Raw genomic sequence first — 16,281 nt, 5'->3', positions numbered from 1 at the left:
GTTATTCTAGGGAAGTTCACACAGAATATATCTAACCAGTAATCCTTTATTGAGCACTTGAAAATTGGTCACATAAACCAGTTACATTGAATTGACGTTATGTGAAGCACAACTTTTGAAAACATAAAGCAATAATGAAGATAAAGAACTCTGATTCACTGTCCTCCCCTCAGACGCAGGACGAGATGGAGGGTGGACTCTTTCTGGATGTTGTAGTCGGACAGGGTGCGGCCATCTTCCAGCTGCTTGCCAGCGAAGATCAGCCTCTGCTGGTCAGGGGGAATGCCTTCTTTGTCCTGGATCTTGGCCTTGACATTTTCAATGGTGTCACTCGGCTCCACCTCCAGAGTGATGGTCTTGCCAGTGAGGGTCTTCACGAAGATCTGCATGCCTCCCCTCAGACGCAGGACAAGATGGAGGGTGGACTCTTTCTGGATGTTGTAGTCGGACAGGGTGCGGCCATCTTCCAGCTGCTTGCCAGCGAAGATCAGCCTCTGCTGGTCTGGGGGAATGCCTTCTTTGTCCTGGATCTTGGCCTTGACATTTTCAATGGTGTCACTGGGCTCCACCTCCAGGGTGATGGTCTTGCCAGTGAGGGTCTTCACGAAGATCTGCATGCCTCCCCTCAGACGCAGGACAAGATGGAGGGTGGACTCTTTCTGGATGTTGTAGTCGGACAGGGTGCGGCCATCTTCCAGCTGCTTGCCAGCGAAGATCAGCCTCTGCTGGTCGGGGGGAATGCCTTCCTTGTCCTGGATCTTGGCTTTGACATTTTCAATGGTGTCACTGGGCTCCACCTCCAAGGTGATGGTCTTGCCAGTGAGGGTCTTGACGAAAATTTGCATTTTGAAACTGAAAGCAAATTCAAGTTAGATGACTGTTGGAACTGTGCAAATGCTATGTCTCAAAGGAGTCAAATGAAGTGTGTATGGAAAAATCACCTTTTATTTTAAAGTCATTTATCAGACTGAATCGTTCTAATTGATACAAGTGCTATCACAACACTGTCGCTGTGAAGAAAAAAATGACAATGACAATTGGGAGGCTCGTTCAGGCACCACCGCCATTTTACATTACTTTCAGTTTGACTGTTGGTCAACGTATTTATTCGGTCATAAACATGGGCCAAAACTGACCTTATTGTTTCTTTGTTTACAAAACAAACACCAGACAGTCCCTAAAACAACGCACCATCATAACAGACTGTACAATAAAAGCTGTGGAGTGACGTATCAAGCAGTTGAAGAAATGCGGCACGTATGGATCAAATGGCGGACTGAAACGCATAAAAAAACGACGCCCGGAATCAGTATTCACCGACAGAGACAGTCATTAGTAGCGTTTTTCTGCGTGCAACTACATATGTTCAATATATATACACAAGAAGGTAAATACTTACGATAGAACGTCACTAAAAGCTTCCACCAAACAACGCTAACCAGTCTTCCGCGATTTGACCCGTCACCGAGTGATGAGGTCATTTATACGAACTGCACGTCGTGGGCTGAAATACATCCGCCCTGGAAAACAGTTCCCCTCTTCTTATTCATTTTAATGCAGATACAAATTCAATTTGACTTCACGTACGTATTCGGTGTAGATATTCAAATAAAATAAATGCATTTCAAATATACACAATCTGACCTACATAACTGGCAGGACAACAGCTTCAAGGATGTCATGAGTTAGTTTATTGTCAAGCTGTATGTTTTTTGGTCAGTTAACAGACCAATATCTTCATAACTTGTCTTCAATAATAAACACAATTGCACACTTTAGCCCAGGGATTCGTTTGGGAATTTTCAGAGTGAAACCAAATCAGTCCACTTTAAGTGCTAGAACTTAAATCCAAATAAGCATCTGCATATTGAAATTAGTTCTCTTCAGGCCAATGTTAGCTTCATATACAGCCTGACGCATTTTGCATGTGAACTATAATCTGAAGCTATTAAAGCCCATGAAGTGGGTGCACTGAATCAAGTTAGGAAAGTGGTTTAACATGCAGTAGCAGTTGTACATGTCACTTGACCTACTTTTGACTGACCAATAACTACGCTTGTGAGGTTACTAGCAATGTCTCATGTGAGAGCTGTTCAACCAACTCCGTCTTAATACTTCACAGATTGGCTTCATGTGTTAATGCATTCACAAATAACAAAAGACTGCATTTGAATCTTTATTGAACATGCTTTTAAGAATACAATATTTGGAGTAATTATAATTAGGACTGGAGGGTTTTCATTTTACTGTCCTCCCCTCAGACGCAGGACAAGATGGAGGGTGGACTCTTTCTGGATGTTGTAGTCGGACAGGGTGCGGCCATCTTCCAGCTGCTTACCAGCAAAGATCAGCCTCTGCTGGTCTGGGGGAATGCCTTCTTTGTCCTGGATCTTGGCCTTGACATTTTCAATAGTGTCACTGGGCTCCACCTCCAGGGTGATGGTCTTGCCAGTGAGGGTCTTCACGAAGATCTGCATACCACCCCTCAGACGCAGGACAAGATGGAGGGTGGACTCTTTCTGGATGTTGTAGTCAGACAGGGTGCGGCCGTCTTCCAGCTGCTTGCCAGCGAAGATCAGCCTCTGCTGGTCGGGGGGAATGCCTTCTTTGTCCTGGATCTTGGCTTTGACATTTTCAATGGTGTCACTGGGCTCCACCTCCAGGGTGATGGTCTTGCCAGTGAGGGTCTTCACGAAGATCTGCATGCCTCCCCTCAGACGCAGGACAAGATGGAGGGTGGACTCTTTCTGGATGTTGTAGTCGGACAGGGTGCGGCCATCTTCCAGCTGCTTGCCAGCGAAGATCAGCCTCTGCTGGTCTGGGGGAATGCCTTCTTTGTCCTGGATCTTGGCCTTGACATTTTCAATGGTGTCACTCGGCTCCACCTCCAGAGTGATGGTCTTGCCAGTGAGGGTCTTCACGAAGATCTGCATGCCTCCCCTCAGACGCAGGACAAGATGGAGGGTGGACTCTTTCTGGATGTTGTAGTCGGACAGGGTGCGGCCATCTTCCAGCTGCTTGCCAGCGAAGATCAGCCTCTGCTGGTCTGGGGGAATGCCTTCTTTGTCCTGGATCTTGGCTTTGACATTTTCAATGGTGTCACTGGGCTCCACCTCCAGGGTGATGGTCTTGCCAGTAAGGGTCTTCACGAAGATCTGCATGCCTCCCCTCAGACGCAGGACAAGATGGAGGGTGGACTCTTTCTGGATGTTGTAGTCGGACAGGGTGCGGCCATCTTCCAGCTGCTTGCCAGCGAAGATCAGCCTCTGCTGGTCTGGGGGAATGCCTTCTTTGTCCTGGATCTTGGCTTTGACATTTTCAATGGTGTCACTGGGCTCCACCTCCAGGGTGATGGTCTTGCCAGTGAGGGTCTTCACGAAGATCTGCATACCACCTCTCAGGCGCAGGACAAGATGGAGGGTGGACTCTTTCTGGATGTTGTAGTCGGACAGGGTGCGGCCATCTTCCAGCTGCTTGCCAGCGAAGATCAGCCTCTGCTGGTCTGGGGGAATGCCTTCTTTGTCCTGGATCTTGGCTTTAACGTTTTCAATGGTGTCACTGGGCTCCACCTCCAGGGTGATGGTCTTGCCAGTGAGGGTCTTCACGAAGATCTGCATGCCTCCCCTCAGACGCAGGACAAGATGGAGGGTGGACTCTTTCTGGATGTTGTAGTCGGACAGGGTGCGGCCATCTTCCAGCTGCTTGCCAGCGAAGATCAGCCTCTGCTGGTCTGGGGGAATGCCTTCTTTGTCCTGGATCTTGGCTTTGACATTTTCAATGGTGTCACTGGGCTCCACCTCCAGGGTGATGGTCTTGCCAGTGAGGGTCTTCACGAAGATCTGCATGATGTAGCCTGACGGAGGGAAGAGAGGAAAAAAAATCTCAAACAAACCGTCTCAACCGCCAAACAGTGAATTACAAAAAAAAAACATGTTGACCCCTTTAAAGCAAGTAGTAAACGTTAAACGTAAATAAAGCACTTATCATATGAGCGCCATTTTGAGACCATTACAGCCTACCCTTTGTTCAGTCGCGGCTAATGGAGGATTCCGGAAATGCCGAGTCATCCTTCATTCGCCATTACGCTTAACAGCTTGAAAAACCTCACCCGATCCGACATGAAAAACAAGCTAAAGCGAACGAATTATAATATTATTCCAGAAAATAGTATTTAAAGAAACATCGAATTTGTTAAATATAACGTCCTTCGCAAAACCATTAACGGGTTTTCTTACGGAAAATCAGTCGTAGAAACTAGGTTACATGAACTAAGAATAAGCCTCACATCCCATGGCAACTTAGAACAAAAGAAACTTACAAAAGGGATTCCTCAGCGACGCAGACAGCAACTTGAGAGAACTTGTCTTCGAATGGCGAACTGAACTGCTCTCGCTCAACAAACGCAGAGCTATATAGAAGCGTCTGCATACGTCATAATCGACAATCCTCATCCGCGCTCAAAAGTAGTCCCTACCGGTACACCATACTTTATTCGCCAAGGGTTCGTTTTGGATTACCTTTCTTTGCTCAAATACCAAGTTATATGTTATTGAAGGCTGCTAAGATCTAAGATGTATAAATATTGCTTTATTCGTCATGATGAAATTCCCGCGGAATAATATTTCGCCGGGATGCGGCGCTTCCTCAGAACATTCTGGAACAGCCGTGGCAACGAGAACCTCCTTCGCGATACGATTGGTCGGTGAGCTTGTTTGTTTGATATACGATTGGCTGCTGTGTTTGTGTACAGTAAGTAACGTCAGCTAAATTAGCTTAGCTAGCTGACCTGTTTTCACTGTTATACAAAGAGGAAATAGTCCCAACGTTTACAAGTTCCAAAGTTTGTTTGCTAATCCGATGACCTTCAAATTACTTGGGCGATGCGATATGACGAACACTCTATATAATGTGTTCCATAATTCCCCTTTATGGGTCAATCTTTCAATGATATAACACACACGTAAGACACACATCGTACATGGGTTGAACAAACGCATACCCACACACGAATCATATACATATATATTTCAATAAACATTTTTGATTGCTGAAAAGGGGTCCATGTTACACATTGAGACCAGCGAGATTTCAACTTTTTGATATTTCAATTTACAAATGTGGTTATTCTCGCCATTATATAAATGTTCGTCAATGTTACTATGTGTCTTCCCCATAATCTATATTTCTTTCAATTTTTTCTAATATCGGTTGTCAATATTATTGGTAACAGCCTGGAGCTGGAGCTCAGCCATAATCCTTTCATACACAACATCACCACATACATTTTCCTCTTCTTCTTGTTTTGAATTGGCAATGACCAAGTTCATGAGGCCAGTTTTGAGCCAAATTTTGACAAAAACTAACACAAAGGCTTTTGAGAGAAAGAAAACATCTTGCCAAGTAGCATTATTAGTACATGGTGATTTTCTACAACAGAAATATCACATAGCAAAACCAAAACCAACTATTAACTACCAAAAAGGAAACTAAAGTCATTTAAAACATGAATGGACTACAAGGAAATGGCTGCTGTGGTATATCTAAATGCCTCTAACAAAACTGGGACTAAAGCAGTGTGGGACAGTCTATTGTACTCATTCAGCTCATTACTTTAAACTTCCACAATTCTGACTTGCTGCTAAAACTAATGTTCTACAGTGGGTCCAAATCATGCAGTGATGCGACTTGGAGCCTCTAATGTGACTCAGTCTTGGAAGAGTCTAATACATGTATTTGGGTCACACCTCCCCCTACAGCCCAGTCATTTGACACCAAACTTGTGTTCTGCCACGTCACTTTTCCAGTCCAGATCTGCTTGTTTCCTGAACTGGTTCAGCCTCAAAGGAATGTGTTTGTGCAAGTCATCTGCCCTTTGCCCTGCCATTCTGGCGGAATCAGTCAGCGTCTCAGACACGTGTGGAAAACAATACAAGCAGGAAGGAGCTCCTCGCTTTCCCACTGTATTTTAACACCAAAAGGAGTTGTTTACCTGATTTTGGGATCTTTTTTATGGTTAACAGACATTTACATGTGGCTCCTGAGTGATCAGGTCAATAGCTATGAATAGAGCAAATGCAGCGTTATCTGGTGTAGTTATGTAAATCTTTGGCATGGTGAGTTTTTTGGGTGCGGTTTAGTTTCCATGTGAAAAGATTTCACAATAAACACGTCACACCAGTTTCTCGAGGCTTCTTCAAAGAGGTAACTCAGGTCAGCATTTGAATACTGTTAATGAGTCGTGTAAGATATTGTCTTGTGTTTTCATTCCAGAATGGACCTTGTGAAACACACTGGTGGCTGCCACTGTGGGGCAGTGAGGTTTGAAGTGTTTGCATCTGCTGATCTTCATGTCTTCCACTGCAAGTATGAACAAGAATCAAGTGATTCTTACACACTTTTAGTAAGAATCACTCTTAAACACTTTATAAATTATGATGTTTGACCTGCCTCACAAAATTGGACTTGTCAATAAGGATTTTGAAATGTTCCCTTCAGTTAGCTGTGGCTCAGACATTACAAGACACTCCCTAGTCAGAGCTGAGAGGTACCAGTTAAACTGGTCTATGAAGTGTTTTTCAACCTTTTTTTAGCCAGGGCACACTTTGTTTATTGGAAAAGTCAGAGACACACCACCACAGGAACCTCGGCCAACGCACAATTGTGCTAGCTATCTGTTTAAAATGTCTCCAGAAAGGGATGATTTATTTACTTACTTTTACTTACTGTTTCGATTGTATAACTTGCCTTTTGGATGATTTTATTCTAGCTTGGAGAGTCTCCAGACAAATCTTTCACATTCTTTGCCTCAACTTGCTTCCCGGCAACAATCATTCTTTCTCTCTTCACATTTTGAAGCACATTTATTTGGTTCTTTGTTTAGTTTTTGGTTTTTAAACAGCGAAGCAAACTTTGTTTTGAAGTGAGACGCCACGTTAGCCATCAGCTCTGCTGTGCAGACAGTGTCTCATGTCACAGGCCCGACAAGGAACCCTCCATCATTCTGTCGTGATTGTGTGAGGTTAAGTAAGAGGAACATCAGGTTTAAAAACAACTGGAAGTTGCGCATTTGACTGGGTTCTTCGTTGCGAGTGTGACACATTGCTATAGATCATTACACAGTATTCTTGGCCATAAGAAACCACACGTAGCCTTAATATACGTTTTTGCCTTCCTGTAGCTTCTTCCTCTTCAAATTTGCAATGACCCATTGATCATCCTGTGAGCGGGTGTTGAATTTCCCCACTGTGGGACTAATAAAGGCCATCAAATGTAATCTTATCAAATTTTTCTGTTGTAATGTTCGCTGCGTATCATGTTGCTGCTGACACGGCCCAATTCTTATTGTGAAAGAGCTTGCAGGTAACTGATTGATAGAGATCAAAGTACCATCTTTGTCACAATTACACACCTCGTATGTTGAGGTACCAAATGTGATCGTAGTTTTTGAGTTAAAGCAATTTCTCACAACATGAATTTCTGTATTGGATAGCAATCCTTCATATCATGTATGATAATGATTGCCCTGCTGTAATACAAACTCTCATATTTCTGTAGTTGCAGTATTTGCACAAAGAAACAGAACCATCATTTCATCGTTCCACAGAAGAACTTCACTCTACTTCAGGTAGAGTATTAACTACAGTATTAACTACACAGGTGTCAGAAATGTACAATTAAAAACATGTGTATTTGATGTCTTTCTTTTCAGGGTTTCGATCACCTGACAACATATACGTTCAACACGCACGCTGCCAAACATACATTCTGTAAAATCTGTGGGGTTCAAAGTTTCTACACACCGCGTTCCAACCCTGATGGCTATGGTATGGTTGTTGACACTACACTATCCATTGCCATGTGCCATGTTTAACTATCGAGTTGTGTGTGTCAAACCTGCATGCTATTTTTTTATGCTAAAGTGAAAGTACACAATTATGCAGAAAGAATGATGGATATATTTAAAAACTTTATTCTACTTTTTCACACCAGCAGCACAGGTTCATCTACTGACGTGTTGATACATGTTGTCCACATCCTGCTTATAGTTTCCTCCTCCTCTAGGTGTTGCCCCACACTGCCTGGATCCAGGAACTGTGCGAAGCATTACTGTCGAGACATTTGGTGGAGAGAAGTGGGAAGAAAGCATGGCTGCCCACAAATGTATCCGAGGCATGTCTAAGCCATCATCTTAAGAAAAAAAACATTGCATTAGAAACAATGTATAAAAATTAATTGATAAAATGTTCATGATTGAAAACATTGCATTTCTTTGGTGGAAGTAAAAGCTGTAACAATGACTAGGAAATGCAGCTTATACACTGTACTCACTTCTATATCTCACTAAACCATAAAAAAATGACAACGTGCCGATGCAAAAAAAAACCCTAATTCATCTTCAGGTTCTTTGGTCCTTGAGAGATTCTGTGGAATGTGTTGATGAACATGTATCGTGACAACGCGATGTATACGTAACGAAACCACAGGAGTTGAGTTCGATGACATAACATGGCCGCCTGACAAAGAAACACAATATAACATTAATGAAAACAGTGGTGGTTGAAAATAGATAAAGTAGTGCAAACAGAAAACAGACTGCAAGAATGTATTAGGGACACATGACTAAACGCTATATCTAGTTTGGTGTAACCAAATGCGTACAATAAACTTCATGAGGGACATTATATGTTCCAGTGAAGCCTTAGCTGACAGAGGTTTTGATGCACTGTAAGTCTCAATGTAAGACATTGTTGACATTTGAGTAAAAGGAGATTATTATAAAAGTCAAAGTCGAAAGAGCAGAATTTGGGTCAAAAGAAAAAAAAAAAACAAGTTGAATTGACAATATCTGAGGGGGAAACCAACTAGGATTCACGTTGAAGACACGTAAATATTTTTTAGACTTCACTGGTCGCTGGATTTCTTTTGGCTGTTGGCTGTAGGATGTGACCATAACAATATAGCTATGTGTGGCAGGTCTTACTCTGGCTTGTCTGTAGCCGCTGGAGCCAATGATACAGCAGAGGGAGGAGGGCAGAAGCCAGCTGGCAGGAAGCTCCAGCAAAGAGATGTATTTTCTGAGGAGGCCAACACTGGTCAAAGCCAGCAGGCAGCAGTCTGGGAGAGGACACAGAGGCATAATGTGGCTGCAGAAGTGTAAGAATATGATGCGTTATTCAGGAGGATCACATGAAGTGAGGTCCTTAAAATGTACCAAGACAGCATCAACAGCAACAGCATAATAAGGCACTGAAATGGCCTTCATAAGGATACACACAATTATATTATTGAAATTGTCAGAGTCAAAGAACTACACAATAAACAACAGTCATATGAAATTAAATATCATTCTACATATACTTAATAAGAGGCATTAATTCATAAGCATTGCATGCTATGGTGTCTTCGCCCATCATCAGATAGGATTGCACTGTATGAATTGTGTTCATAGTAGTGGTGGGACTTTAATGAGTTAATTGTGATTAATTAATTACAAAAAAAAATTAATTCCATTTAATATTAGAAATTTGAAATTCTTATACAAATATTTTCAAGACATTAAAAGAGCCTTACTTTAAATAAGGTGATATGAAAACTTGAATTTAGTCACCATCGTGATTTATTGTGCCGTTGTCAAACTGATGCAAAATAAACCATATGTTGTTGTTTAAATGTCTTAAATTCTCCAATTAACTAGATTCATTTTTTAATTGAATCCCACCCCTAGTTTATTCATAAAGTGGCTATCAACTAAAACATTAACAATAGCTACCAAGATGGTTTCATTCTAAAATTGTAGGTTCACAGTGACGAATGATCAGCTGACAATGCACTCACGACTACAGCTTACTGCATTTAGCCACATTTATGCCACAGTACTTACTGTAATAAGGTCATCTTTTTCTGACCCACTTCTGGGTTATTCATCCAGGTCAATTACTTGAATGTCCTAGAATGAGTTGAATGGAGTTTTTTTTTTTTTTTTTTTTTTACTTGTCTCATTTGAATTTGAATTTTATTACCACTTAAATGAAGCTTTTTTAACAGATATGTAACTCAAACTATTGTTATTATATAACTAAAGACAGAATTACAGTCTTATTAAATCGCAATGTAATTATTGTGAGTATTTGTATTGTAGCAGTATTGAGCCAACCTTTCTAAGACCCTCTCCTCATTGTACAGTGCATGTGCAAAGTGGGGAAAGTGGGGTGAACACTGTTGTAGTTACCAACACTCAGCAATTTGAACATGGACATAAGAAAGCTGACATCACAAATTAAGTAGATCTAATATGGGTTCCTATTATGGCGTTTCATGCATGTTATTATGGCTATAGCTTAAACCAGAGGTGTCCAAAACAATTCTCAAAAGACCAGGGTCGGGCAGGTTTTGTTATAAACCCCCAAGCACACACAACTTCACAGGTGTCTGACGATATGTGAGCTAGATTGTTTGGAACAGAAACCTGCACCCACTACGGTCTTGTCTGGCACAGTTTGGACACACCTGGCTGCACTATTAAGCGCTAAAACTCCAATATGATTATTTCAATATAACTGATACTACTTTATCCACATATTTATTATATCATGTCATTAACCAATATTTTATTTCCCATAATCTGGATGTGCCATGAACATTTCATACATGCTTTAATCGCAGTTAATGTGCCAGCTGTACTTTATTTACTGTATTTAATTTTATGGAGGGAGTGGCGAGGCATAACAATGATCTCATTGTGAAATAACCACTAAAACTCACTGCCACGCAGCTGTCATGATTAGACAAGTGAAACCAAATGAAAAGCTTGAACTTGGCTTTCAGGAAACATGAAGAATAGCTGAAGAATAGCCGAATAGCTAATGATGAAGGGTTGACAGATGTATTCATATATTTAACAAGAGGGGGCGCTGTTTATTTGTAAAACAAGCTTTTGAGCTTCACAGGCTACTCGACTGAAGCCGTTAATATGGGCGCTGACCCAACAACCAGACAAACCCACGTGCAGCCAAATGCTTCTTTATCCTATACATTTTATTTGATGACATCTAAATAGGTTAAAGAAACACAATTACCGTTGGGTACCGGTCCACTCGACGCTAGATGCCTGCGGAAGACAAAGAGACATTTTATCAATGAATTCAGAGCTCACGTCAACCTCAGACAAAACATCGACATACAAATAAAAATAAAGATCACAATAACATCGACGCAAACTGCCAATGCTCCCAATGCTCAATTGGTCAATAGGTCACGAGACCAATTCTAAACTGGGAAGCAATTTTTTTTTCAGATATAAAAATCTACACACCCAAGCTCATTGAATCCAGGAAAACAAACAAAATGTTTTTGTTACGTATCTTTCAATGCCAATTTAATTGATGAAGTTGTCCTTTTAAAAGGCTCCCTGTCACTATTTAATGAACCTGCTGTCAGAATCATCTAAAACACAGATTCATAACATTACTCATTATTGATAATGACATGACAGAGTCAGAGAGAGTTTCAACATTGGAGTGAGTCACGTATAAACACACATGCTGGTGGGTTTATAACAATCATATGCATACTTCAAATTAGTTTGCATGCAACAGTTGCAGTGACATTGTGTGAGAACAGCTATACTTCTTAATAGACATCATGAGTAACTGAGTTTTGATCTGTGTGTTTTCTCCAATTTTTTTGGAAAATATAAATGAAATATAATCTAAAACACAACTTAGCACATTATTTAAAATAATTCTCAAGTAGGTTTATCTGTGCTTAGCTACCTGTGGTAAACAAGTTGATAGCATAACTTTTTGCGAGGAGATGAGCTTGTCAGAAAGTGAGACAAGATTACAATAACAATAATAATAGCATTGGTGCTGGAATTTGACAGAGAAGCACACTCTTTACCGTCTCGAACTGAAAACACAGCGCCATCAGCATGTTGCCTCTCTGTCCTTCCAGCTCACAAATGTGGCGCCAGATTTTATGGTGGCTCTTTTAGACTCTCTGTCATGACCTCTCTGCTGTTCAGCACAACAAATACTGAAAACTTTGCGTTGGCATGTGAAGAATGTATTGCTCATCTTTTGTAGCAATATGTCTTCAACTCAATTTATCAGTTACCTGACAGCACGATAAATGGCTGAGTGATTGGCATGTCCACTCACTCCCTTTTCGTCAAAGGTCAGCACCTGGAACAAGAGAAAATCTTGCTAAAAGCCAGAATTTATTAAATTGAAAATGGTTGAGAAACAGTCGGAGAGAGTACAAGTAAAAGATTTCTGTAGCAAGACGGGTTAAAAAGCCTTTATGTCTATGTATGCCTGACAGGAAGTGGTTTTTAAAAATGGGGCATAGAAAACAAGAGACATGCTCAGCCATGGCCATGGTTTCAAATGTTCCGTTCCATAGCCATTTCAGACAGACTGGCTAGATCAGACGGTTGGATTCTCCAGGGATCGTTTTTTTACTTCCAGAAAATTTCTATGCAACTTTGCTTCACCTCCGCAAATAAAAATACTTATTTCCTTCGTACATCTGAAGTTTTGCTCTGATTCGGAGAATTTCCTCCATTTGACTGCCTTTCATAATGCTGAACTGCTTTTATGCTGATCCAAGTCTGTATCAAAACACCTTTTTCCTTTGCACACTCAACAGGCTTGTACGCCACAGCTGAAGAATATTACGAGTTCCAGCCAGCACAGCAGCGAGTGCAGCATACCATGTTTATGGAGTGTTTTCTGATGTATTGCACAATTAGAGAGGAAACCAGGGATATGTTCCATTCCACTCGGGGGTCGTCTGGGAGTTCTCTGGAGGGCAGAAAAGAGTATGTTTAGCAATTGCAGTCATGTGTTTTATCGAAGAATCACATATTTTGTGTTCACGCAGTCGAGTCATGTTTGCAACATTTATTCACGTTATTATACATTAACGTTCCATGTGGCGTTTGTTCCACACAGATGCATTTGATTTATTTTTTCCCTCACATTTTGCCTTTGAATGAGATTTGGTCAGTCAAAAAGAAAGAAAGATCTCAGGCCTTTCTCAAACAAAGCTGATGGCCAAATGTCAGCCTTGCCATGGCAACTGAAAAAAGTGCCCCAAAATAACCACCACCTCCCTTTCATAGCTGCGCATGTAGACTGCTAATTGCTTACAGGCAACTGTACACAGAGGTTGAACTTTGGCCCACAAAGCTTGCGTGTGTCCAGGCATTTGTGTGTCTCACTATGTGTATGCATGCTTAAATACCACTGAAATGCAGCAAAATCACATCAAATTTTGTCAGGCTGAGTTCCATGCTCAGGCCAGATGATCTGCAGAGTGAAGCCACACAGGGAAAACATTCCCAACATTTTATTTTTTATTGCACCTTTCATGTCAGCCTTCCAGTAACAGCTGCACCCACATTAAATGAGTGTTTCACGAACAATATCCTGCATATGGCAGGAAGCTTGGGTTGTGAGTTCCAATGACTTTTTAAACACTTGAACAACACGACGTACTTCAGCAAAACTACAATGCAATGCAATGCAATGACAAAAATGTGATATGTTGTACATAACTAACTTATTGTATTGTGGAAATAATGCGGCAGATTGGGTTTATAAAAACATTACACATTTTAGCTCTTAGAAAATGCAAAATAGTCTATCTAAAAAGGAGATGTTTTATCCTTTTTATTTTCAATCCACTGCATATTGGTTACTTTCAAACAATAACCCTATAAAACTGGATTTATTAAAAATATGAGCCATCTAATCAATCAGTACCAAAAATAGGTGAAAAATAAGTAGTTTATGACTTAATATTATTCCTGGTAGAAAAATGTTCTGCTTTTTACATGTAATTTTATAAGCTTTATTGTCGCTGTTTTTTCTCGAAAGGGTTTTTTTTGCATAATTGGAATGATTTTTGGTTTCCATACTGCTAAAAGTGAAATGTCAAAGAAAATTCCAAAAACAGAACTAAATTAAAATCAAAATATAAAAATACATGAATGAATAAATGTTGAAACAACTAAATGCATAAATAAATAAAAGTTAAAATTTACAAATAAATACATCTATGTATATACATAAATAGCACAATTCTTTACATTATTTATCTAGATCTATCGATCTATATATATATATATATATATATATATATATATATATATATATATATATATATATATATATATATATATATATATCTTAACTTATTTATCTTATATATATCTTAACTTATTTATCTTAATCAATTCACATCAAACAATAAGCACATATATTTTAGTAATGCCAGCCTTCAGTTAATTTGAAACACATCACCATAAACCAAAATAGATGAATCAGAAAATGTAATATTGTAATGTAATATAAATGTAAATATGTAAATAGGAATCCAAAACAAGCTAATGACAACAAGCTAATAACAAGCTAATAAAAAAATGAAATTGCCATTTGTAGGGTTTATACAGAAAAAAAAGCGTGGCATCTCAAGTGAGCAGAAAACACAATTGATTTTTAACCCTGTTAGATCTGTGATCAATAGAATCCAACAACGATTATCTTGCACATACTGTGTGTACATCTGCTGCTTACTTGTAGTTCAAGATAGAGACATTGGAGGCAGGTATCCCCAAAACAGCGCAGCTCTTGTAAAGTTCTTGTCGTCGTTGGGCCCCCTGATCATAGAAGTTCCCTGCATTATTGACATAATAAAAACTAGTTACATAGAATAAGATCATTAGAACTGCACATGGACCTAAACACAAGTCAAAATAATAATTCCTAAGTTCAAGTAAACTTATAAATAAATAAACGTATAATTATAGTTAATATAACAGTATTAGGTTAACAGTTATAGTCAACAGGAAACGTACACAGTAACAGAAAATGTTGTTGTAACTAACACATACAACCATAATATAATAGAATAAACAGTAACAGGTTGTTGTTTTATTTACCACAAGCTTGGTTTTATCTTGATGGAGTCTTCTGTGACTACAATGAGATGTCTTTTCCCTTAAAGATCACATTCCATTTTGTGGCCTGTTAGTGATTAAGTTGAACATATATTTGTACTATGTGGAAAAAAATCTGTGTAAAGTATGAATTATGTGTGTATTTTCTAACTATTTGCATTTTTGTCCAACTTCACATTTTCTGACCATTAAAAGTGCAAAAAGATTAGTCAAATGCACCTGTACACACTAAATTTACACATCGTTAGGGGGGAAAGAAACAAGTTTACTTGGCCCTATGTGAGAAGGTGATGTGCCACCCCTGATATCTACAATTACAACCACACCTAGTGCTAACTTTCCTTTACAGTCCTTTAAAGTACTGCTGAGGATATTGGCGCTCATGTTTGCAGAATTGCTGTAATGCTTCCACTTCCACTGTTGATTTTTGTCTGATCCACTGAATCTTTTTTGTCTGACACTTCTGCAACTCACATGCCCTTCTTAAGGACATGTCACTGCAACTCTCATGTCCTTCTTCAGGACATGTCACTGCAACTCAACGGGATTCAGGTTAAGACGTTGACCAGGCCCCTCCAAAGTCTTGTCGACATGTTTGGCTCATTGCTGCAGGACACAAGTTTCCCTCAGCTTGAGTTCACTAACAGATGGCAAGCCAGTCACCTCACAAGTCTTCCAGGTCCTGAAGCAGGAAAGCAGACCCTGAACATCAAACTGCCACCAACTTATATTACTGTTGGTAAGATGTTCATTTTCAGATATGTAAATTTCACGGCATAACACAAGTGTGAAACCACAGGGCAATTTTTTCACACAGGGCATTGGTTTATATGATACTTATAGTATATTTTGTACACCAATTATAATAAAAAAGCATTTTTTGAATCTAAAAATATTCGACTTGGCACTAGCATATTGGCTATTTAGGAAATACACGACATTACAATATTAAGCATGACATATCAAAACGATACATATTCAATGACGGCAATTTCACGTTTCATAATAACAGTAAGCCTACCCTCAGATAAACACAGCAAATGGACGCTGTCGTGAAACTGTCGCAGCCGTATGATTGTTGGAGCGAAGAACATACATTCATCATCAGGGTGTGCAGTTATTATCAAGGCACGAACTTCAGATTCACCGACTGTTAAAAGTTGTTGTAACGCGCCACCAAAACTCCGTCGATGTCGACGGTAAATCCATCTTATGAAAACAAAGTAACCTACTAAAAGAACAACCAAACAAGCCCACATTATTGTTGTCCGGTTCTCTTAGCCCTCCGTGTCAGAATAGGAGTTTAGACAATGGTTCCG

General features: G+C 39.9%; 3 protein-coding genes across 9 annotated transcripts; 1 reads left to right on the top strand and 2 right to left on the bottom strand.

Annotated features, from left to right (window-relative positions):
- Positions 1–28: 28 nt before the first annotated feature.
- ubb (ubiquitin B) lies at positions 29–4,486 on the bottom strand. 3 transcript variants are annotated; one of them, XM_053846398.1, is made up of 3 exons: positions 4,319–4,486; positions 2,248–3,853; positions 29–852 (listed from the first exon to the last, which is right to left on the bottom strand). In XM_053846398.1, the coding sequence occupies exons 1-3, from the start codon at positions 4,449–4,451 to the stop codon at positions 156–158; spliced, it is 2,436 nt and encodes an 811-aa protein (XP_053702373.1). In that variant the 5' UTR covers positions 4,452–4,486; the 3' UTR covers positions 29–155. The 3 variants fall into 3 exon arrangements, with proteins under 3 accessions (XP_053702373.1, XP_053702372.1, XP_053702370.1); XM_053846397.1 differs by lacking the exons at positions 2,248–3,853; positions 4,319–4,486 and adding exons at positions 942–1,010; positions 1,400–2,172; XM_053846395.1 differs by lacking the exons at positions 2,248–3,853; positions 4,319–4,486 and adding an exon at positions 1,400–2,152.
- cenpv (centromere protein V) lies at positions 4,469–11,582 on the top strand. Of its 3 annotated transcripts, none has more exons than XM_053846399.1 (5): positions 4,469–4,702; positions 6,271–6,363; positions 7,555–7,624; positions 7,709–7,823; positions 8,062–11,582. In XM_053846399.1, the coding sequence occupies exons 1-5, from the start codon at positions 4,632–4,634 to the stop codon at positions 8,190–8,192; spliced, it is 480 nt and encodes a 159-aa protein (XP_053702374.1). In that variant the 5' UTR covers positions 4,469–4,631; the 3' UTR covers positions 8,193–11,582. The 3 variants fall into 3 exon arrangements, with proteins under 3 accessions (XP_053702374.1, XP_053702376.1, XP_053702375.1); XM_053846401.1 differs by having other exon boundaries at positions 4,642–4,698; XM_053846400.1 differs by lacking the exon at positions 4,469–4,702 and adding an exon at positions 4,721–6,201.
- pigl (phosphatidylinositol glycan anchor biosynthesis, class L) lies at positions 7,954–16,240 on the bottom strand. 3 transcript variants are annotated; one of them, XM_053846393.1, is made up of 7 exons: positions 15,984–16,240; positions 14,580–14,679; positions 12,713–12,803; positions 12,115–12,182; positions 11,076–11,107; positions 8,981–9,114; positions 7,954–8,513 (listed from the first exon to the last, which is right to left on the bottom strand). In XM_053846393.1, exons 1-7 carry the CDS (start codon positions 16,219–16,221, stop codon positions 8,385–8,387), a joined length of 792 nt encoding a protein of 263 aa, XP_053702368.1. In that variant the 5' UTR covers positions 16,222–16,240; the 3' UTR covers positions 7,954–8,384. The 3 variants fall into 3 exon arrangements, with proteins under 3 accessions (XP_053702368.1, XP_053702367.1, XP_053702369.1); XM_053846392.1 differs by having other exon boundaries at positions 8,369–9,114; XM_053846394.1 differs by having other exon boundaries at positions 8,369–9,114; positions 14,580–14,662; positions 15,984–16,224.
- Between the last annotated feature and the right edge of the window lie 41 nt (positions 16,241–16,281).

This window comes from Synchiropus splendidus, chromosome 17 (assembly GCF_027744825.2).
Source record: "Synchiropus splendidus isolate RoL2022-P1 chromosome 17, RoL_Sspl_1.0, whole genome shotgun sequence".
Lineage (NCBI taxonomy): Eukaryota > Metazoa > Chordata > Actinopteri > Syngnathiformes > Callionymidae > Synchiropus > Synchiropus splendidus.
Note: the sequence above shows the minus strand (reverse complement) of the source record. Positions and strands in the feature narration are given on the sequence as shown.